The sequence below is a fragment of the Nicotiana tabacum genome, chromosome 8 (genome assembly GCF_000715075.1).
Source record: "Nicotiana tabacum cultivar K326 chromosome 8, ASM71507v2, whole genome shotgun sequence".
NCBI classification, from domain to species: domain Eukaryota; kingdom Viridiplantae; phylum Streptophyta; class Magnoliopsida; order Solanales; family Solanaceae; genus Nicotiana; species Nicotiana tabacum.
Window position 1 is genome coordinate 33702979 of NC_134087.1, and position 25276 is coordinate 33728254.

Here is a 25276-nt window from a genome sequence, read left to right on the forward strand (position 1 = left end):
GTAAATAGGTTTCTATTATAATATAGCTAGGTAAACCCCCCTTTTCTTTTCTCATTCGCTTAATTCCTCTTCATTCTTCTGATTTGCTTTCTCTATATCTATTGCTCAACTTCTTCTCTTCATTTCCTTTCCCTTATACCACAAACTCTTCATTTACATAGGCCTAGAGATGAAAATATGAAATGAGTGTAGATAGGCTTCTTTCATGTGTCTTTCTGAACCTCTAATGTCAACAACAATAACAACAACAACAAAAAAAACTAGTGTAATTCTATAAATGAAGTCTGGGGAGGGTAGTATGTACCCAGACATTACTCCTGCTTTATAAAGGTAGAGACACTGTTTTCGATAGACCCTTGGCTCAAGGAATAATGGAGATAAGATAAAGCAGCCAAGTAGCAAATAATGATAACAACAATGTAAAAGAACCATGATAAGATAATACAAAATAAATCCTAGTACTACTAGTAAGCCTAGGAGGAACTCACTACTATCAGTCAACCTACAACCGTAATCCTCGACCTCCACACCTTCCTATCATGGGTCATACCCTCGGTAAGCTGAAACAACGATATGTCCTGCCTAATTACCTCTCCCTAATACTTCTTCGTCCTACCCCTTCCCCTCCTCAGACCCACCATGGACAATCCCTCACACCTCCTGACCGGAGTATCTATATCTCTTATCTTCACATGCCCAAACCATCTCAACCTCGATTCCTGCAACTTATCCTCCACAAATGCCATTCCTACCTTATCTATGATAACTCCATTCCTAATCCTATCCTTCCTGGTATGCCAACACATCCATCTCAACATCCTCATTTCAGCTACTTTCATCTTTTGGACATGTGACTTCTTAATGGGCCAGCACTCTACCCCATACAATATAGTCGGTCTAACTACCACTCTGTAGAACTTGCCCTTATCCAGGTGGCACATTCTTACCACACAAAACCCCTGAGGCTAGCCTCCATCTCATCCACCCCGCTTCAATATAATGAGTAACATCCTCGTCGGTCACCTGTTTCCTTGAATAATAGACTCAAGATACTTGAAACTATCCCTTTTGGGGATGGCTTGAGTACTAATCTTCACTTCCACTTCTTCTTCATACATCCCATTATTGAACTTGCACTCCAAGTACTCAGTTTTTGGCCTACTCAACTTAAAATCTTTAGACTCCAGTGTCTGTCTCCAAACTTTCAACCTAGCATTAACTTCGCCCCATGTCTCGTCAATCAGAACTATGTCATTAGCAAATAACATACTTGCACATCTCCTTGTATGTGTCCCATCAGCACATCTAACGCTAAGGCAACAAAAATGGGCTAAGAGCTGATCCCTGATGCAACCCTATTCCACTAGGAAATGATCCGAGTCTCCTTTTGAATTTCTTACACGAGTCTTTGTTCCATCATACATGTTCTTAATCACCCTAATATATGCCGCCGGGACACCACTAGCCTCCATACATCTTTATAAAACTTCTCTCAGGACTTTATTATAGGTCTTCTCTAGATCAATGAATACCATATGCAAGTCCATCTTCCTCTCCCTATATTGCTCTACCAATCTCCTCACAAGGTGAATAGCTTATGTAGTAGACCATCCAAGCATAAATCCGAAATGGTTCTTGGAAATAGTAGCATTACGTCGCACCCTTCTCTCCACCACCTTCTCCCAAACTTTCATAGTATGACTGAACAGCTTTATACCCCTATAGTTGTTACAGTTCTAAATATCACGTTTGTTTTTATATAATGGGATCATCAAACTTCACCACCAGTCTTCGAGCATCTTTTTCGTCCTGAAAATGATTAAACAAATAAGTAAGCCACTCCAAGCCTGCACGACCCGCTTCTTTGCAAAATTCCACTAGGATCTCGTTCGGCCAAGTTGCCTTACCCCTGCTCATCTTCCACATAGCCCCCCCAACCTCCTCACTCCTAATATACCTACAAAAGCTAAAATCCCTTTGACTCCCTGAGTTTTCCAACTCACCTAGCACAATATTCTTGTCCTCTCCCTCGTTCAAGAGTCTATAGAAGTACCCCACCATATACTCCTGATACACTCCTCTTCCGCCAGAACCTTACCTCTTCGTGTTTGATGCATTACACTTAGTCTAGGTATCGAGCCTTCCTCTCCCTAATCTTGACTAACCTGTACATCTTCATGTCGCCTACTTTTCCCCCAAGATCCTCATATAGACGCTCAAAAGCTGCGGTTTTAGCCGTTGTGACCGCCAACTTTGCCTCTTTCCTTGCCTTCTTATGACACTCCCAACACGTCCTCTTCTCCTCCTCATCTGTGCTCCCCACTAGCTTCAGATATGCCGCTTTCTTAGATTCCACTTTTCCTTGGACCTCCTCATTCCACCACCAGTCTCTCTTGTGACCTCTCGAATAACCCTTCGTTAACCCTAATACCTCTCTAGTAGCTTCCCTAATGCAGTTCGTTGTCGTGGTCCACATACTACTCACGTCCCCACTACTCCTCCAGGCTCCCATGGCCAACAGTTTCTCTCCCAACTCCTGAGCATTAGCCTTAGAAGGTATTTGGATTGGCTTAAAAGCTGGTCAAACCAGCTTAAAAGCACTGTTTAACTTGTTTGAGTGTTTGGTATCTCCAAAAACGACATTTAAGTTATGTGCTTTTAAGCCTAAATAAGCTAAAAGCAACAAGTTAGACAATTCCAACTTTTTTTTAGCTTAAAAGCTATTTGGGGTTGACCAAGTATTTTACATTATTGTCCCTCACACTTTTTTATAATCCCTAAAGTACCCCTAACAACATCAAATCCCTAGCTCCAGTCTTTTTCTTTTCCCCCTTCTTTGTCATGCTTTTCCCTCTTCATCTATTTTTCCTCTCTTTTCCTTTCATTTCTTTCTTTACTCCTTCATTCATTATTTTTCCCTCCTTTTCCTTTCCTTTCTTTCTTCCCTAGTGCTGCTCCCTTCCCCGTCACACTCCTTTTAATGTCAAATTTGAGAGGCAATTGACACAAGAGAAAGATTTGAAACTTAGAAACATCCAAATATATTTCATTTATATGTTCATTGGCCATAGTGGTAAACTAGTTAAATTATTATTATATGCCATTGACCAAGTGGTTATTTTAGTCAAATTATTATTATATGTTATTTAAATAAATAATTTATATATATTAAAAATAATTTTATCTAATTATTGAGAATTTAACGAGAACTAGACATAAATTAATTTTTACAAAAATCAATTTAGCATTAAAAACTTGTAATAATTAGCTACTTTTTAGTGTTACCAACTTTAAGGATATTTCAGTCATTTTAACAGAGAAAAGTACTCCTATTTACCAAACACTTTAATAACTTTTTTCTTTAATAGTTTTTATACTTTTATCCAAACACGTAACTGCTTATTTATAAAACAAGCTCTAGCACTTAAAAAGTGCTTTTAAGCACTTGTGCTTAAAACCTACTTTTTTTAAGTCAATCCAAACATGCTCTTAGTCAAGGCTCCCCACTTAATTTTAGGATGGTCGTACACCACTTTCTTCTTCCTTACTCTCTTGACCTCCAAGTCCATTACCAAGAGCCCTTGCTGCGTCGACAGACACTCACTTGGAATAACCTTACAATCAGTGCAAATGCCCCTATCACCCTTCCTAAGGAGGAGGTAATCAATCTGAGTCCGGGCTACCTTACTATGGAAAGTGACCAAGTGTTCTAGAAACACGAATTAGATAATACCAAGTCAAAAGATTTAGCAAAATCCAACAATGAGGTACCACCCTCGTTCCTAACTTCGAAGCTGAACCCGCCATGCGCCTTGTCATAACCCCTAACAATCACCCTAATATGGCCATTAAAATCACCCCTATGACGAGCTTCTCGGTGTGTGGAATACCAAGTACAACCTTGTCCAAATCGTCCCAGAAGCGCCTTTTGACCTCTTCGCCCAGGCCCACCTGAGGCGCGTAAGCACTAATCATATTAAAAGTAACCCCACCAACCACAAGCTTAATAGTCATTACTCTATCATTCACCTTTCTAACATCCACCACCATCTCTATCACGACCCAAACCCGTAATAGGCCGCAATGGCACTTAACGCCCCCATTAGGCAAGCCCACAAGTGAAACTACTATCTAGTTACACTTTTTTAACATTTTAAAACGGAAGTTTTCCTTTTAAGAGAACGAAGTAAACAAGATTTCATGCAACCGTAACAACTCTTTTTAAACAAAATACCAACATAATAAGTATATCCACTATAGTGATATAAATGATGAGTACAACAGTACATAAATGCTACAAGTCCCCAAAACCCAACGTCAAAGGTACACGAGCAATCTAGAGAATATACAAAACTACTCTCTAAAAGTGATAGACAGAAATAGTAAATTAGATAGATGGAGACTCCGCTGCTGTAGATCATAGCAAGGCAAGAAGCTCACCACTAAGTCTTCGTAGATGATCGACTATGCGCACCGGCAGTACCTGCACACCAGTACAGAAGTGTAGCGTGAGTACGGAAAACAATGCATACCTAGTACGCGGGTCGACTTAACACTTATTAGAGGTCAAATAATAATATAAATGCATAAAGTAGACATGGTGAGTATACAACAAGTATCAATGAAGCAAATAAGACTAACTTTAGTAAATACACTCAAGAGTCTATATCAACTCACCAACATATCATAACCGGCCATGAGGCGCTAACTCAATTATACCCAAACCAGAACCCGTTTCGATTATAAAGCACGAAATTGCCGAGGCGAACAGCCTGATCCCATGAAAATAGTGGTACTCAGTACTACCGAGACAAACAACCCGATATAATAGTGTTATCATACTGCCGAGGCGAACAACTCGATCCCATAAAAATAATATTACCATCATGCCGAGGCGAACAACCCGATCTACAAGAGTAGTGTTATCATACTGCCGAGGCGAACGACCCAATCCCATAAGAGTAGTGTTACCAACATACCAATGTGAACGGCCTGATCCTATAAGAGTAGAATAAATTTACCTCGCTCGCGGAAGCACTTGCGAGACGAGAAGACACATATTTATAGTTTATCAAATATTCCCCAATTTTTTGATATAAGAAACTAAGTCAATATTTCCAATTTAAATCTCAGTCTCAGTCCTAATCAAGATAATTAATACACATGATAGGCATAAACAGTACAATTAAAGGCATGATATGAATCGAAATCTAACCGAACATATCATGAAATATAGCTACTTACGGACTCTCGTCACCTCATGCGTACGTAGCTCCCCACACAAGTAGCACACAACAATAATACGCCTAAGGGGATAAGTTCCCTTTTACAAGGTTAGGCAAGAGACTTACCTTGGTTCCAAGTCCTTAATACGGCTCTCCGATCTCACTAGAACTCTTCAAACGACGTCGAGGGCTCCGAAACTAACCAAAAGTCGGATAAACTAATAAATATATGCTCAAAAGTTCATAATTTAGCTATTAGAGTAATTACCCAATCAAATTTGAAAGATTCCTAAAATTCGTCCCCGGGCCCACGTGCCTGAGTTTCGAAAATTTTCTAATATAAGTGTTACCCATGAGCTCACAAACTTAAATATATAATTTATTCCCAATTACGTAATATATTTTATGGTCAAATCTTACTTTTATCAAACCCTAGGTTCTACCAAAAAATCTCACAATTTTTCCTTTAATCTTATGCTAAATCTACCCAAAATCCATGTATTTAGCTAAAGAATTGATAGGGATCACTTACCTCTTGATGTTGATGAAATTCCCCCACAAAATGCTCTCAAAATCTCCCAAGACCAAGTGAAAAATGAGGGAAAAGAAGCGTCCCGTAATAAAAGCTCTTGCACCAGTCGCAGATGTCGCATTTGATATTGCGACATCTGGTTTGCAAATGCGATGGTCGCAAATGCAAATCCTGAACATCTCTTCCAAGGTCGCAATTGCTCACAAATGCGAAGCTGGGCAGCCCACAAAAGGGACAAAAGGGACCGCAGATGCGAAACGTGCCACACCCAGGTGACATCGCAAATGTAATGAAATCCTTCGCAAATGCGAACCCCTCAGTGTTTCCCCAACCTCACAAAAACGCATCCCTCCTCACAAATGTGAGGTTCACAAATATGAACAAAACCTCGCATTTGTGAGAGCTGCAATACCAAAACAGAAACAAAAAAACTGAAGTTCTCCCAACACTTCGAACCGCGTTCAAGACTCCCCCGAGCCCCCCGGGCTCCACACCAACCATCCAGAGAAGTCTAAAAATATCATACGAAGTCGCTCGCATAGTCGAAACACCGAAATAACATCTAGAATCATGAATCGGATGCTAAAACACATAAATTCAATCATGAAACTCAAGAACTTCTAAAATACATCTACACGTCCGATTCCTATCAAATCAACTCGGAATGACGCCAAGTTTTATGTTCAAGTCATAAATGGAATAACAGACCTTTTTTAACTTCCAGAATTAAAATCCGACAACCATATCAATAAAATCAACTCCCGGTACTTCTCAACCTTCCAATCCTTCAACATTCTAACTTTTGCCAATTCAAGCCAAAACGACCTACGGACCTCCGAATCAACATCTGGACACGCTCCCAACTCCAAAATCATTATACAAACTTATTGGAACCTTCAAATCCCGATTTCGAGATCGTCTACTCAAAATATTGACTCAAGTCAAACTTGGCTACCTTAGGCCACAATTAAGGAACTAAATATTTCGATTTAAACCCGAACCCTTCCAAATCTAAACCAACCATCTCTGCAAGTCATAAAATAATAAAAGCGCATACAAGGAGTCTTAGTTAGGGAATGGTGATTTAGAAAGCAAAACAACTGGTCGGGTCGTTACATTTTCTCTGAGATCCCTATCAACTACCTACTTCGTTCTTACCTGCAGCCCCTACCGAATACCACAACTTAAACTCGTTCACATCCCGAGCCCTCGAACCCTTCTATCTAGTCTCTTAGAAACATGCTATATTAATCTCCCTCTTCTGAAGAATCCTCCCTAACTCTATAGACTTACCCGCCCGTGTCCCTATATATATTCCTTGACCCCACTCCCAGCCTATTAGATCCCTTACTCTCTTGTCACCCTTTCCCCCGCCCCCTAGACATGACCCTGCTCTACCATCAGTCCGACTAGCCACAACACCAACAAAGAAACTAAGCAATATATATTAACTACTGCAAATGCAAACATGCGAAAAAGCTTCAGTATAGACTAAAAATGTTCAATACTAGCTCTAATACCGAACGATATTAATGCTAAGGGGCAGAAAAGAGTAATAAGGAGCACAACAAAATAAAAAAATGTAGCAAAATAAACTAGAGGGAGGGTATACAAGGATGATTATAAAGAATCACAGAACAATAATAAGCACAAAATAAGTGTAAGGAACACAGAACAATATTAATGCACGCAAGATAAATAACAAGGCAAAGCAGGAACAGTAGAACCTGGTTAGAAATGGAGGTACTGGGATGTGCCGGAACTGGCTGAACTCGACTAAAAATTTTTGTTTGCTTGATTTTCACGCGCTGCCATAACCCTAGATCTCGCCGAAAACTCGTCGATCCTTTTTTGTACACTGCTGCCAAATCGCGCACCCCTACATACCAATATATGAAGAAAAAGGAAGATAGTGAGAGGGACGGTGGTGGTAAGCTTGTCGCCGGCGTGGTGGCGATGATGAGGGGAAAAAAGAAAATCAACGTAAAGAAAAAAGAAGAGAGAGAAGAGGAGAGAGACGAGAGAAGGGAGGGGAAACGACCTACCTGGTGGTCGCCGACGCTTGCCCATTGCCATTGCCCTGCTGTGGGAAATCCAAGAGAGAGAAAAGGCTGCCAACTGAAACAACGAACACTTGTTAGTGATAGATCCGACGCTTAGGTTTCAGAAATAAGATATATACGAAGTAGATTTAGTTTCACTCATTAACGATCTCGCAAAAGTCAACAACATAAACAATAAACAAAACGAAAATGAGAAGTGGGAAATTGTGGTGAACTATTTCAGAACCTCCAATGTCAATACTCTCTAAATTGGTGAATAGTTGAAGAAGGTTTTAAAGAACCACAATTAAAGAATAAAATTTGAAGTTTCAACTCGAAATATGAAATTTCTTAGTACTTGTTTTTGAATTTTGAGTGGGTGTGGTTGGTATTTTTTGGAAGCCCTTGATATTGCTATGTACAAAATTTGACGAAGATTAGAGGTGATTTGAACCGGTTTGGAGCCAAAATTTAGAAGTGAGATTAAGCTGAACTACCATCACTGCTACATTGTATATCATACCAACACACACAGATATACAAGCATATACAAAGATATACAAGCATATACATGAGGATAGACACAAATATACACCTTTCCTCCCTTCAAATTCATCACCGTCACCTCTCCACTCAAAACCATCGTAGCACCACCGTCCAATCAATATTAGCGTAACAATTCAGCATGAATACCCAATTAAAAAGTTCTTTACTCACAACACCATTTGTGTTCGAAATTAAACGAAGAAAAAGGAGGAAGTGTTATAAAATAAAAGCAATGCAGTAAAATGTAAATAAGAAGAGATAGAAAGAAGGGAGAAGTGTTTTCTTCTTTCACTTTGGTATATCTTTTCATTGCAATTACATGGAAAAGTAAAGATGATGGACATAAAGTAGGAGATTTAATCTTTAAGTTATTCACAACATGGACATCCAATGTAGCATCCAATGTACAAACTATTCATAACACTCCCCCTTGGATGTTCATGTAAGATAATGTGCCTCATTAAGAACTTACAAAAGAAATTTTGGGATGTACATAGTTATTTATAATATGCATTACTTGCTGCCTTATTAAAAACCTTACCAGGAAAACCTAGTGGGACAAAACCTTGGTTAAGGAAAAGAGTGCAGCGTGTAGTTACCCCCCCTGATGAAAAATCACTTAATGTCTCGAAGACGACGCATTCCAATCTTATATATCGGCTTTTAAAATATTGAGGTTGGTAATGCCTTAGTGAACAGATCAGCCAAATTATCACTTGAACGAACTTGTTGTACATCTATTTCACCATTCTTCTAAAGATCATGAGTGAAGAAGAATTTCGGTGAAATGTGTTTTGTTATATCTCTTTTAATATATCCTTCTTTAATTGAGCTATGCATGCAGCATTGTCTTCATACAATATTGTTGGAATATTCTCTTTCGAAGAAAGACCACATGTTTGTTGAATGTGTTGAGTTATAGATCTCAACCAAATGCATTCTCGACTTGCTTCGTGAATGGCTATTATCTTTGCATGATTTGAAGAAGTAGCAACCATAGTTTGTTTTGTCGAATACCATGATATGGATGTACCTCCACTTGTAAATAAATAGCCTGTTTGAGATCGACCTTTGTGTGGATCAGACAAATATCCTGCATCTGCATAACCAATCAATGATGGCTTGGATTCATTTGAATAAAATAAACCCATATCAATGGTCTCTTGGAGGTATCTGAATATATGTTTAATACCATTCCAGTGTCTTTGTGTTGGCGAAGAACTAAATCTTGCCAATAAGCTTACTGAGAAAGCTATATCTGGTCGAGAATTAGTGGAAAGATACATTAATGCCCCAAATGTACTAAGATATGGTACTTCGACACCAAGAAGCTCTTCATCATTTTCATGAGGTCGAAATAGATCTTTCTTTATATCAAGTGATCTCACAACCATCGGGGTACTCAATGGATGTGCTTTATCCATATAGAATCGCTTTAAAATCTTTTCGGTGTATGTTAATTTATGGACAAATATTCCATCTTTCATATACTCAATTTGTAGACCAAGACAAAATTTTGTCTTTTCAAGATCTTTCATCTCAAATTCTTTCTTCAAACAGTCTACTATTTTTGGAAGCTCCCCAGGAGTTCCAATGATATTTAAATCATCAACATACACGGCGATTTTAACAAATTCAGATCCAGACCTTTTTATAAAGACACAAGGACAAATTGGATCATTCTTGTACCCTTCTTTCAACAGGTATTCACTCAGACGATTGTACCACATACGACCTGATTGTTTCAATCCATATAAAGATTTCTGATTCTTTATTAAACAAGTTTCTCAAAAACTTTTATATGCTTCTGGCACTTTAAATCCCTCAGGTACTTTCATAAAAATTTCATTGTCTAATGATCCATACAAATAGGCTGTAACAACATCCATTAGATGCATATCAAGTTTTTCTTGCACTGCCATATTTATGAGATACCTGAAGGTGATAACATCCACTACAGGAGAATATGTCTCCATATAATCAATTCCAGGCCTTTGGGAAAATCCTTGTGCCACAAGTCGCGCTTTATATCTAACGACTTCATTTTTATCATTTCGTTTTGGCACAAAAACCCATTTATACCCTACTGTCTTTATGCCTTCAGGTGTTCGAACTATGGGTTCGAAGACTTCACGTTTTCCAAGTGAAGTTACTCTGCATGGATAGCGGCTTTCCATTTTGGCCAATCATTTCTCTGTCTACATTCATTGACAGATTTTGGTTCAAGATCCTCATCTTGTTGCATTATTTCAACAGCAACATTATAAGCAAAAATGTTATCGATAACAATATTATTTTGGTTCCATCTTTTCCCGGTTGAGACATAACTTATTGATATCTCTTCATTTTCATTATTTTTAGGTACCTGGACCTCCCCTAAGGTCTTATCATTTGTTACGTCTTGGGGCTCTTCTTGAGCCACTACCTCTATGTTATGTTCACTTTGATCACTTGCTCCTTTTCTTCTTCGAGGATTTTTATCTTTAGAACCGATTGGTCTACCACGTTTCAAGCATGGCTTAGACTCATTTGCTTTAATTAATTGTCCTGCCGGGATATCAACTCGAATTGGAGCATTAGCAGCTGGAATATGTGACTTAGTCACCCTTGGTAGGTCAGTGAATGCATCTGGCAATTGATTTGAAATATTTTGTAAATGAATAATCTTTTGAACCTCCTGTTCACATTGATTTGTTCGAGGATCTAAATGAGACAGTGATAATGCATTCCAATCTATCTTCTTTTTCAGCTACTTATTTTCTCCCCCTAATGTTGGGTATACTGATTCATCAAAATGGCAATCAGAATATCTTGCCATAAATAAATCTCCAGTCATCGGCTCTAGATATTTTATAATAGAAGGAGATTCATATCCAACATATATCCCCAACCTTCTTTGAGGACCCATCTTTGTGCGTTGTGATGAAAAAATCGGAACATATATCGCCCAACCAAAGATCCTAAGATGAGAAATATTTGGCTCCTGACCAAAAGCCAAGTGCAATGGGGAGACTTTATGATAACTTGTGGGCCTTATCCGCACAAGTGCTGCTGCGTGCAAAATAGCATGACCCCATACTGAAATGGGAAGTTTTGTTCACATAAGCATTGGTCTAGCAATTAATTGCAGGCGTTTGATCAATGATTCTGCTAGACCATTTTGTGTATGAACATGAGCAACCAGATGCTCAATTGTTATCCTAGTTGAAATACAATAATCATTAAAGGCTTGGGATGTAAACTCACCAGCATTATCAAGACGAATTGTCTTAATTGCATAATCTGGAAATTGTGCTCTTAGCTTTATTATTTGAGCCAACAATCTCGCAAATACCATATTGCGAGTTGATAGTAAGCACACATGTGACCATCTTGTAGATGCATCTACCAAAAACATATAATATTTGAATGGTCCACATGGAGGGTGAATGAGCCCACATATATCACCCTGTATACGTTCCAGAAATGCAGGGGATTCCATCCTAACTTTAATAGTTGATAGTCTAATAATTAATTTTCTTTGAGAACATGCAGCACAAGAGAATTCCTTAAATTGAAGAATCTTCTGATTCTTCATTGCACGTCCATGTGAATTCTCAATTATTTTACGCATCATATGAGATCCAGGATGGCCCAACCGGTCATACCAAATAATAAAATTATCTTGATTAGTAAACTTCTCATTTACTATGGCATGTGTTTCAATCCTGCTATTACTTGTGTAGTATAAGCCGGAGGAAAGAGCATGTAACATTTCAAGCACATATTTCTTACCGGACATTATTGTAGTAATATAAAGATATTCAATCTTTTCATCATTTGTAGTCTCAATATGATAGCTATTTTGGCGAATATCTTTGAAACTTAATAAGTTTCTTTGAGATTTACTACAATATAGTGCTTCATCAATAGCCAAATTTGTTCCTTCTGGTAGTAATAAATTGGCTCTTTCAGAACCTTCAATTAATCTTGTACTACCGGATATTGTATTAACATTCGCTTCTTTCATTACCAAATAAGAGAAATATCTCTTATCTTTTAAAATAGTGTGTGTTGTAGCACTATCCAGAAGACATATATCATCTTTATTAATCTTGAATCCAATTGAAGACTGGTGAATTTTCGTATTCTTCATAAAAAAAAGACAAATAATACATCATAAGAAATATGAAAGACAAGCAGAAAAAAAACATTAAGAAATACATTAGGAATGTAGAAATTAGCAACACATGATGCATTAGGAAAATACATTCAAGAAAAATAAACTAGTTGCAAACATAAAAATAACAATTTTTATAGCTTCATTCCCTAGTAAGATGATTAGTTCTTCAGTCAATATTCTCAAAGAAGTCTCCAGCTTCTAAATGAGTAATATTTGTTAGGCCTTCAAAATCATCATCTTTATATGCAAGATGTGCCTTAGAATCATATTTGTTTGAGGGACCTGCTTCATCATCATTATTTTGAAAGGTCAAGTGTGCCTCCACATTATTTTCTTTTTTCCTGAGGGAGGCTTGATAAAGTTTGACAAAATGTTGTAGCGTACGACAAATGCATGACCAATGGCCTCTCATACCACATCAGTGACACATACTAGTTTTACCTTTTGAATGATTAATTTGAGAACCCTTATTGTTCTCTAATTTATTTCCACCATAATGACGATAATTGTTTCGCCCCCTGCCACGTCCACGTTTACGACCATGTCCATGACCACAATAATTATTTTGTTTTCTTTAAAACTTATCATATGCTGCTACAACATTCACTTCCGGAAATGGAGCTGACCCAGTGAGACGAGCTTCATGATTTTTCATTAATAGAGTATTATTCTGCTCTGCCACAAGTAGGCATGTGATTAACTCAGAATATTTCTTAAAACCTTTTTCACGGTATTGTTGTTGTAGCACCACATTTGAAGCGTGAAAAGTAGAAAATATTTTTTCCAATAAGTCCTCATCTGTGATAGTTTCTCCACATAATTTTAATAGAGAACTTACTTTAAAGATAACAGAATTATACTCACTTACGGTTTTAAAGTCTTGCAACCTTAAATGTATCCACTCATACCGAGCTTTCGGTAATACCGTAAGTTTTAGGTGGTCATACCGATCCTTCAAATTAATCCATAATTCAAGTGGATCTTTTACGGTTAAATATTCAGTTTTTAACCCTTCATGTAGATGATGACAAAGGAAAATCATGGCCTTCGCTTTATCCTGATTTGATGCTTCATTTCCTTGTATAATAGTATTTCCAAGACCTTTAGCGTCAAGGTGAATTTCAGCATCAAGGACCCATGATAAATAGTTCCTCCCGGTGATGTCAAGTGCCATAAATTCAAGTTTTGATAAATTTGACATAGTGAAAATTATCATAAAAGATGAATAAGTTAGAGAAATAATTATAATAATAAGCAATTAATGAAAACAAAACGATTAAGGTAAAAGAAATGAAAATAGAGCTATATCATGTTAACAATCTACTATTTCATTTTATTCTTGCCATAAAGTAGAAATTACATACTTGTTTCATTTCACTTTATATTATTGATATATATGTGTTAATAGAATTGAACGCGACTAACATTATTTATATGTTCCAATAAATATAAAGTAATTAAACTATAGAATTATTGCTTGTCAATTCATTTCTCACAGTTCTTCAAAATGCCTTAAAGATATGTTTTGATCCAGGGAGTCCATGAATATTATAAGTATGACATTAGTGCATAGCTAGTTTGATGACTTTGAGGTCCTCTAAGAGTTGAGCACGGAAGGAAATAATTATTTTATCACTGTAATGTACTTAAACTATTTAAGATGCTCAAGCGCACAAGTAAATCTGCAAACAGTGAGCATATGATATGTACTGCCATAAATAAAATGATCATAATGATACATACCTTAATAAAATATAGCTCAACTTAGCGGGAGTTAAGAATAAAATTAGAGCTTCGTGCTGATAACGTGTTATAAAATAAAAGCAATGCGGTAAAATGTAAATAAGAAGAGATAGAAAGAAGGGAGAAGTGTTTTCTTCTTTCACTTTGGTATATCTTTCCATTGCAATTACATGGCCTTTTATAGGCATAACAAGTAAAGATGATGGACATAAAGTAGGAGATTTAATCTTTAAGTTATTCACAACATGGACATCAAATGTAGCATCTAATGTACAAACTATTCATAACAGGAAGTCAATTATCCACCACTTTATTTATTACATTTTTACATCCCAAGAATTGGGTATTTATACAATGAGTCCCAAAATTCTATAAGGAAAGACAATGAATTATTATGAAATTAAATATTATAGAATCAATCTATTTCTCCTACAATTAATAAGTTAGGAGATCTGGTTAGATAGATCAACAGGTCCTTTGTTTGCCAATGAAAAAATCTGGTGTGCACTAAATTCTGTGCATATTCAATCTTCCACACTTTTAATCAATCAAGAAATGCTCACAGGTGTATGTAGCACATTACTGCAGTAACGGAAAACACATATGCAGCAATTAGTTAGATAAGGAGAGATGGTAAACAAGGGGCAGATAATCACATCACAAATGAGAAATACAACAGCTAGAGGGTAGACCATCACAAATTGAGCACATATAATGCCTTTAATGCTAGCAGAGATAATTCTGTCTTCAAATTCATTCCATTCGAGATACAAAATAAAAGTTAAACCTAATTTCATGCAGTTATAACCTAGTGATCACCATTCACAAGTAAATGCTTATCTCATTAACGAATTATCCAAGCAGCAGGAACTCAACAATGACCTAACAAAGTCTGCAAAACCTATCCATTAGTGAAATTTACAGAACAAGGGGAACTCAACAATGACTTACAAACTCCATAAAACCTACCCATTAATCAATTATCTGAAATAGAAGGAACTCAACAATGACTTACAAAATTTATAAAACCTATTCACCGTAGAACACCAATGAGTATTTAATACTAGGAACAACATTGCGACTACCCAAGACGATTACCAAATTACCAATTCCCTGCAAAGCACGAACAAATCGTTGCATCAGGTTGAAAATACAGATCCTACTAAGTAATAAATTGGTTAAGCTATTGATATAGATTCGCTTCAAACTAGCCTATAATCTTCAACTTTCCTTTGCCATGATGCAGAGGCGAATCCAGGATTTAGAGGTTCCAGGTGCCACTCATTATGCAAATCATATATCTATCTCTAGCCACAAACACCGAATAAAAAGCCGCATTGCTTCGATAAGAATTTTGTTATTCTAGTTAGATTGATTAAGCCTTTTATTCACATACATAAACAAATAAGTTTTATTTTGTCTAGTTACTTTTTTTTCAAGCTTCAGTGTAAATTATATGATGAAAGAAAATTGTAATTTTTTTTAATGAAATAGCACCTCCAATTATAAAATTTGCTTAAAAATAGCTTAACTTCTACAAATAATTTGTTTAACTAGAATAATTTACCTTCCTTATTCTCGAGTTCATTTTATTATTTTAATTCCCAAGTTTGTATAGCAATTCTATGCAAAGCAAAAGCTTCAAATTTTCAATCCATGAGAATCTACTCAAAAATGTCTACAACTCGAGCCTTTTTTAAAATAAAAAAAGTCAATAGAAGAGAGTGATATTGCTACTCCAATATATATAGATTAATGTTGCATCATCTAAAAAGAGATGCTATATATTAACTAAAATCAATTCAAATGGCTTATCGAAAGAAATTGCTTTTGAACTAAGTATACTTGTAGGGGAAAAAGGGAAGATTAATGCAATATTTTTTTTTAAAGAAACGAAGAAGCAGAGAAAAGAAGAAGAACAAGAAAGAGGGAGATATATCAAATAAAAGGAAGAAAAAGAGAGGTGAGGCCTAGAGCTCAAAAAAGGAAAAAGAATAAAAAAGAACTGGAACAACGAAAATGAAAAGCAGCAGCTGCGACATAGAGCATTAATGCATCAATAGAGATTGGAGCTCGGGCTTTTAGGAATCTAAAAACTTGAAAGCGTTCCCTGAACCAGTGGCACCCGCAACCCATTTTTGTATTGTGGGTAAGCACTTAATAGATATATACTTTTACCAGATATATAAATACATATTCAAAATTTTAGCCGAAGCATGCGGGTGTCGTACTACCCCTACCTTTCAAGGTAGATCCGCCACTGCCATGATGACATACTTACATGTTTATGCGCCTTGCGCTTCTAAATCTAATAGTTACTTGAGCCTCATGTAGACAACTCTATATATTTTCAAATAACCAATGAACACAAATGCAATTAATTTCAAAAGGAATGATAATCTTATAAGAATTTTTCAAGCACAGAGAAAGAAGTAAGGGGAAGGAATTGCCTCTTCGGCACAACTAACTTAAGCAAAAGAAGCACCTAAAAAAAGAAATCCGGTAAGATAGGAAAGAGAGTATCTGCCGAAAGTCCAATAGCAAATTTGAAGTTTTCCCATCGACAAATAGGTAGGAAATGCCCAAAGATGAAAAGACCGATTACGAGCTTGTGTGTGATTCTAACTCAGAGAGTAAAAACAGGAAAGAGTTTAATGGTGATGCATCGCCAGATTCACGGACAAACTTGAATATGCCGCTTGACTTTGAAAAGAACACAAATCTGCAGGCTGACGATTCTCATGCAGCATGACATGTTAAGACCTGTTATTGAGAATAACGTATGACAGGAATGTGGAAGTAGTTTTATCTATCAAGTTTGGCAATCACAATGTTAAATACGTACCAAATCAGAAACTAAAGAGAGATTCCAGGTACCGTCAATGTTCTTTGCTGGCTAGCTTGCTTCCCACTCATGAGTTTTGAGATGTGATGTCGATATTCTCTTCAACATTTATCTTTGGGTTACAAATGGACAGTGATGAGGTGAAAATCCAACTTAATTACTTGTCCGTTATGTAGGAGACGTGTGTGTATCAACAATTAGTTCATGTAAACAAGAAACATGTAATCTTAATTCTTAAATAGAGAGCACCAGTTACAGCAAAGTGTCAAAGTTGCCACAACTCCTTACCATTCTAATATCAGTGAGCCATTTGATGAAATTTTGTATAGCTAGTAAATATATGATCATTTTTTACAATAAGTATCTATTGTCAGAGTATAATAATTGTATCCCTTTACATTTATTAAGTCGTCCACTTGGTTGTCACTTTTATTAAGTAATGGTGCTAGAGGATCAGTTGTCAGAACGCCTCAATTTCCTGTTGAAGTGGACTTGGTTTCCTCTCAAGCGGGCCACAGATGGAATCTAAACAGACTTGGCTTCAGCAGTTGCAGCAGCAATGAATGATTTCAGCCAACGAGAGAGGTTGATCAAGAAAGGTGTGTAGACAAAATAGCAAGTGATTGTCCAAGTGACTAACCCCTGCAAACAGTTAGAAAGGTCCGACTGTATAAGATTTGAAAATAGCTAGCTTCCGGTTCAAGGTGTCAGGAGGAATGGGAAATAGGTGCAAGGATTTGCTTGCTGATGCCACTTCAGTTACCTGTCCAAAGATCTGGACGTTTGCTTGAGGATAATACCACAAATTAAACCATCTGAAAATAATCCTCAAGTCAGTGCTCCAAAAAATATTTGGTACACAGAGAAATAATAGTTCAATGTAACAGCAGCGACTTGGAGCAATAAAGAGATTTCATACTCCATTGCAGGGATCTCAGCCAGTGGGCAGGCAAGACCTACAAAACAGGCTAATGCAAACCCCAGTCTTGTTCTATCCAGCAAAAACCATATAAGTTCCGCTCCTGCAAACAAGACATAGGCTTCAACGTTGTCTGGCACTCCGGCCTTGTACATTTCAGCGCTCAACTCAGTGAAAATTACCACTGCACTGAGCAACATTGGAAACATTTAGGATTTTAATAGAAAGTTACATACTCATACTGATTATCTACTGTATTAGATGTATAAGTAAACTGATTAGTTGATTAGAGTTGTAGTTTGTGAGAATCTCATGAATAATGGTTCTTGATGTGGGTTTATTTGGTGCTGTTACATCTTGATGTTTGTTTCGAAATTGAGTTTCCAAGTTCTGGTGTAAAGAGGTCTACGAGGTTGGACACAGTGATTATTTATTTATATTGTATGTTGATGCATGACCTATGATGGGTATCTTTTGTCTCGAGTTGCTTTAATCGATTACATTTAGACTTGATCATTGTTGACACTTGTTATTCAGATTTCTGGACTTGGCTATGGCACAAAAATTGGACAAGTTGTCTGGGTATTCAACTATCACTATGGATAATATGGCTCAGTTTCCATATCAAATATGGGCGGGTCAAACATTTTATTCATTTTTACCTAACTCGTTCTCGACCCGCCAATATCCGGCACGACTCGCCGGGTTTGCCACCCCTACTCCTAGTACATCAAGAATTTGCTTCACATGAATTCTATTAATGTGAGCTGAAGATCATTACATGACACGAGGGAAGCAGCAGTTCTGATCTCTAGGCTACCCTCTGGAGGCTGTTGAGGGGAGACATTGTGGTCAAGCAGCAGTTGCAGCAGACCCACAGAGCAGTAAAATAAGCCAAGCAAAGGCGGGACCTGATCAATGAGATCAAGTTACACAAGTTTCCCAAATTAATTAAGACCAGAAAAACGTACTATATTATGGAATTGAAGGCAGTTAATTTACCCATATATTTGTGTGAAGAGAAGCCACATCAATAGCTCCATTTTGGTACTCCACTAGATTGACTCCGGAGTGTATTCCATCAATAAGGGGGCCCAAGAAGAAGCCTGTCCCGAAGAGGGAGAGTGCCACTAATGGCCAATTGAGTTGACTCGGGGCTGTACTTGTACTATTTTCACTACTCTTGATATCTACTTCACTCTGCTTTCTGGCGCCACAAAGTTTTAGTCGCGTTGGCACTGACTTCTTCAATGTGGGAATGGGACAAGGACGGGGAATGGGACTGGAACTAGGTTTGCGTCTGTAACTGTAATAGGAAGAGGACCTGAGAAAACAATGGGGAGAGCCAAAAGCCAGAGAAATCAGCATTTTTGGAACACTTAATTGTTCATATGAATATGATGATTTTCTTGTTTTCTTTCGACCTGGCCTGTCTGTCTGCGGGAAAATAACACTTTAAATCCGCTTTAAAACGGTAGCTCTTTTCCACCTGATCCACAGTCTGTGGACGATACATTTTCTCCACTGCCCCTCGCCAGTCGTCAATCGCCACCGTCCAACCTTACTACTAGCTCATGGTCTCTGTTAACCCTTCATATTAACTCCGCTTTACTATTCATTTTATTCAAATCTACATCTTTATTTCGAGAAATTTTACTATGTGACATAACAACAATATTTACGTGAGTCTAGTTTATTTTGTAACAAATGGACTCATGTTCCTACTTACTTATTTTAAAACATAAGCTAAAAAAAGGCAATGTTTAAGTCTACGTTTTTTCTTAATTAGAGGCTTAACTAGTGCAATAAAAGAAAAATAAAATAGGAAAAGATCTTCCAAAATTGATTACTAGGTCTACTCTTTGATATATAATATTTTTTGAAAATCTTGTTTTGGAAGGATTCATTCTATGGTGAGGAGGAAAACATATACTTGCACTCAAAATGGAGAATCACTTTGATGACAATGTGAATTTTGACGGCGAAGATAAGCTTCAAATGAACTTTATGCAATTTATTTATTTCAAGTGTTCATATTTTGTAATGACTAACGTAATCTAATTCATTTAGTATTTATGTGTAAATATTGCACTTCTAATTTAGATTATATTATTGTAGATCATACTGTTAATGATCAAAATTTTCCTGTTTTATTTTCCTTTTATTGTCTACCAGTTAAGCCTCTAATTAGGAAAAAGAGTAGACTTAAATATTACCTTTTTAAGCCTATGTTTTGAAATAAATAAGTAGCAACATGGTTATACTTGTTGAGAAATAAACTAAACTCATATAAGTAATATTGGTTATGTGACCCACGTAGTAAAATTTCTCCTTAATTTCCGCTCTAAGTATTGTTGTTAAACATAGGGCTTAAAATGTTGGTTTACCGGAGAAATTAGTATTTTTTTTGTTCCTAAAGAATTCCTTTATTCAATTCTAATTAGAGCATGATGACTATAAAATATTTATATATTATATACTTAAAATAATATATATATATATATATATATATATATATATATATATGTCAATTATCTGTATTAATAGTATTTTGCAGGAAATAAAAATATCATGATTAAGCAAATAAAGGAATAAAAAGAGAAGCACGAGGCATCATGGCAATAGAAGCACGACGCATCATGACAATAGAAGCACGACGCATCATGGCAAAAGAACCACGAGGCATCGTGGAACCTTATGAGATTTGATTTCTATAAATAGGATGTTTGTGTTGAAAGGGAAGAAAGATCATACGTGCCTAATTAGCAAACTTTTCTCTAGCTTTGGTCTTTGCTTCTCTCTTTATCTATTTCATTTTATCTTGTAGTCTTTGAATTTTCTAAGAGTGTTGATAGTATTTTAAGAATTTCTTTCTTGTGAGATTTAAATACTCCATAATAGAGTAATCTCTTTTGTTGGGATAGTTGATGAAGCTCGATAGCGTTATAATATTAATCTCAATTTTACTACATGCTTGACCTGAAACTTTCTAATTATATTTCTATAGTGTGCTGGAATATTAGTTTTAATTAATTATTATCACTTCTATCTATTTATTCTCCAAAGTTAGTTGTATGTCAATTTTGTAATTCTCACGAAGCAAAATTAATATACGATAACTATTGGGTAAAATAATAGAGTGAGAGTAATTATTTTTAAGCTATCATTCCAAGTCTGTAATCTTGCTTACTTCCATTCTAATTCTCACGGAGGAGTTGTAGTTGGCAAGATTATTGATTTTTAGTAAAAATTAATCGCAAGAGGTTTTTGCTACTATCTTTTAGCACAATTCAGGCAAGAAAATTATTTCAGTTTAATCGTCACGAGTCATATATCAATTGATTTACATAACCTCGCGGAGTGTTATTAATTGATTATTTCTTAGCGAGTAAAATATAATTGTATTAGCAATAAATAGTTATTCCTAAGAGAAATACATGTAGAAGCTAAGATTTTATTATTATCACGCTATCGAGTGAATTCAATGATTCCCAACTCTTTTTAAATATAAATCTTCCGAAAGTTATTTTGTTTCAACTTAAGCAATTTAAATTTTCAACAAACAATACTTCATCAATCTGATTCTCTTAAATAGTAGTAAGAATATTATAAGTTTGTAGCTAGATTCTTCAATCTCTGTGGGACGATATCATAAGCTATACTAGAATTTGACAAAGTACGAGTAGCAAAATCTTATACGCATTGGCTTCGTCAAATTTTTGGCGCTGTTGCCGGGGATTGGCACAAGTCTACTTCAGACTAAATATTTCTTACTAATTTGGGAACTTACTATTAGTATTATTATCTTTGCTATCAATATTTACTAAATATTACTATTATTACTTTTACTATTGCAAGTACTGACATCTTATACAAGTGTTATTATCATTTATCCTTCTTATCATCATTATAGCATAACAGTTACTATTATTAATACTAGTACTACTTGTAACTATATTCTATATTAGTATTATATTATTATTCTCCATTGTTAGTTACTGTTACTACTAACTGATTTCGTTTACCATTTTTTTCATAACATCTATTGCTAATTAGTACTAATATAATTACTATTATCATATACTACTACTACTACTACTATTAATAATAATTATAACAACAACAACAACAACATTATCATACTACAACATTATCATACTACTATTTTTATTTGGTCGCTTATTATTTTTGTCATCTTTGTAATCTTTATTGTCCTTGTTATTCATTACTTTCTTTTAATTATTTTCTTCTAAGTACTACTACTACTACCACTTTAGGAGTTAAGTTCAGTTTATTTTTTTAGAATTTTGAGTAGTTTATGACCCGCTATTCTATAAAAGAGCTGTTCAATTACGATCCTGAAATTGAAAGATCTCTTCGATTGCGCAGGAAAGGACAAACATTATCTTCCCAAAACATAGCTTGTGAAGGTATGGAGAATCAGGAAGTAGAAAATATCAACCCACGCGAAGTACCACCACCATTACAAATAGAGGATCAATTTGATGAAGTGGCACCAAGGCCAGCAAACAGAATCCTAAGGGATTATGCTAGACCTGACCGCTTCAACTGTGAATCTAGTGTTAGAAAATCTCCAGTGGCAGCCAAAATATACTGACAAAAATTTCCAAAACAATAAAGAATGAAACAACAAGAAATGTTCCCACCAAAATTCTGATATATAAACAGCAAAAATCACAACGAGGTACCGCCTCGTGTACAATATCAAAACTGAGGTACCGTCTCGTATAATCAAGAATCACAACCGAGGTACCACCTTGTATTCACATTTCTCAATTTCAATCACAATCTTTCCTTATACTGCCGAGTGAGCCTTAGGTTTGAAATAGGTTTTGAAACATAGTTTTCCCGAAATAGCGACACGCACTTTAGCCCATCTTATGATGTCGCGTGGCTTCATGTAGTTCCCCTACAATCAACCCGAACATAAATCCCACCTTATATCACTACATGCACATTAACTCCAAGCTTTACACCGCCAAATGTGCGTCAATATCACATTACAATAACAACTCGCACCACAAGTGCCCATATATCACAACTTGTCAACAATCAACGATATTAATGTTTTCACAACAATAGAGAACGACTCCACCACAATGGGTACAAGAATATCAACAACAATAATGAATGTAAAATGCTCAAAAAGGAAGATGTTTCAACAATAACAATTTCACCTCAACGTGATAACGACTTTCACAACTTCAACACTACTCAACTATGAGAGACAATGTATAACCATGATGTTAAACAAGAATAACTCACAATGGAAGATATAACTTGTAACAATAACTTCAAATAATGGAAATCAACAAGGAGAGAGATAACGTGCACAATAGCTTCAAATAGTGGAAATCGACAAGGAAGGAGCTAACATGAACAATAACTTCAAGTATGATAACCAATCAAGAAAGAGATAACACGTATAATAACTTCAAATAATGATAATCAACAATGAAAGAGATAACATGTAAAAATAATCGAGGAAACAAGTTCAACTAAAGCATGAAAGCAATTTATCACTTAGAATGTAGAACAAGTGTTAACGAAATCATTTTTGAGATATAAGGATAGACGAACACAAGTAAGAATAAATTGACTATGAGAATTTAGAACATAATATTACAATTCAATTAAAACATGGAAATAGTCTAAGAAACCTAAACTGGTCAAATACCACGTACAATCTGTGTACCTATTCGTCACCTTGCGTACATGAGTTTCACATGGAGCAATTGAATCAAATCAATACAAATCCTATGGGGTAGTTCCCCCACACAAAGCTAGGCGAGACACTTATCTCAACTAGGCCAATTCAACACTCGAATATAGCTTTTCTCTTAAAAGTCGCCTCCACACTGCTCAAATCTAACAAAAATCGACTTGATATCATCAAACAATGCTAGGTAAATCAATTGAAATAGATAAAATAAGTTCTTTACACTTTTCTCAAGAAGTCAACAAGAGTCAACCCGCGGCTTGCCCGGTCAAAACCCAGGTCCAATGGTAGATTCCAACTACCCATGACCCCATGAGTTCATATATATAATTAGTTTCAAAATCTGAGTCCAAATCGACTCTCAAAACTCAATTTATTAGTTTTCAAAAACTTGACAAAATTTCACAAATTTTCACTTTGATTCACATGATTTTGATGTTAAAATCTAAGATATATTGATGGAATATGATTAGAAATAGATTAAAATCACTTACCCAAGGGTTTTAGGTGAAAATCCCCTCTCTAAATCACCTCCTACCGAGTCTAGGGTCAAAAATGAGATAATGAGTTCAAAAATCTCGTCTCCCAGGCCTTTAAATAACTACAGTGTCGCATTTGTGACACAGTGTGAACCCTCGCAATTATGGACCAGGGCTCGCATTTGCAAACACTGAAAACCTCATGCAACCTCACAATTGCGAACTGGCCTTCATCGCAAAAGCGAACATTTGTTCGCAAATGCGAACAATGCTAAATCATGTTTCCTTCGCAAATGCGAAGAGGTAGTCGCATTTGCGATAATTTCCCCCTTCTGTTACCTTGGCAAATGCGACCCTGGTGTTCGCAATTGTGACACCAGAGCACCAGACACTGGATTTCTGCAGTTTTAGTCCAAACCACTCTAGAACATGTCCGAAACTTATCTGATCCCTCGGGGCTCCATACCAAACCTCCACACAAGTATAAAAATATCATACGAACTCATTCGCACGATCAAAACATAAAAATAACATACAAATTGAAGACTAAAGCGCATGAATTTCAAAGTACCTATCAAATTCAAGAATTTCTAAAGTTACAACTAAATGTCTGAATCCTATCAAATCAACTCCAAACGACACCAAATATTGCAGACAAGTTCTAAATATCATAACAGACCTATTTCAAGTTCCAAAATCAAATTCTGAATTGGATAGCTAAAAGTCAACCTACAGCCAAACCTTTCAACTTTAAATTGCTGAATTTCGACAAATCAACATAAATCAACCTACGAACTTTAAAATAAATTTCGGGCATACACCCAAGTCCGAAATCACGATATGAAGCTATCAGAGCCATAAAAGCAAAGTTCCCGGGTAGTTTTTAAAAAAGTCAAAGTTTGGTCAATATTTTTAATTCAACTTCTACTTTAGGACTTAAAGGGTCCAAATCAACCTGAAAGCTTCTCGGAATGTTACTAAGCGACCTCGTAAGTCATAAATACACGTGTGAAGCATAAAAATGGGTAACGAGGTGTAATTAT

The 25276-nt window shown here is 36.1% G+C and overlaps 2 protein-coding genes and 1 long non-coding RNA gene across 3 annotated transcripts; all 3 read right to left on the bottom strand.

Annotated features, from left to right (window-relative positions):
* Positions 1-596: 596 nt before the first annotated feature.
* LOC107809760 (uncharacterized) lies at positions 597-4050 on the bottom strand. The gene is made up of 4 exons (XM_016634434.1): positions 3891-4050; positions 2166-2577; positions 1024-1311; positions 597-789 (listed from the first exon to the last, which is right to left on the bottom strand). The coding sequence occupies exons 1-4, from the start codon at positions 4048-4050 to the stop codon at positions 597-599; spliced, it is 1053 nt and encodes a 350-aa protein (XP_016489920.1).
* Positions 4051-4225: 175 nt separating this feature from the next.
* On the bottom strand, positions 4226-8040 carry LOC142162672 (uncharacterized). Its single transcript, XR_012693924.1, has 3 exons — positions 7803-8040; positions 7485-7636; positions 4226-4483 (listed from the first exon to the last, which is right to left on the bottom strand). It is a non-coding gene; the product is annotated as an uncharacterized LOC142162672 (long non-coding RNA).
* Positions 8041-17403: 9363 nt separating this feature from the next.
* Positions 17404-19470, bottom strand: LOC107768737 (uncharacterized). Its single transcript, XM_016587877.2, has 5 exons — positions 19017-19470; positions 18796-18925; positions 18015-18198; positions 17859-17910; positions 17404-17737 (listed from the first exon to the last, which is right to left on the bottom strand). Exons 1-5 carry the CDS (start codon positions 19380-19382, stop codon positions 17621-17623), a joined length of 849 nt encoding a protein of 282 aa, XP_016443363.1. The 5' UTR covers positions 19383-19470; the 3' UTR covers positions 17404-17620.
* Between the last annotated feature and the right edge of the window lie 5806 nt (positions 19471-25276).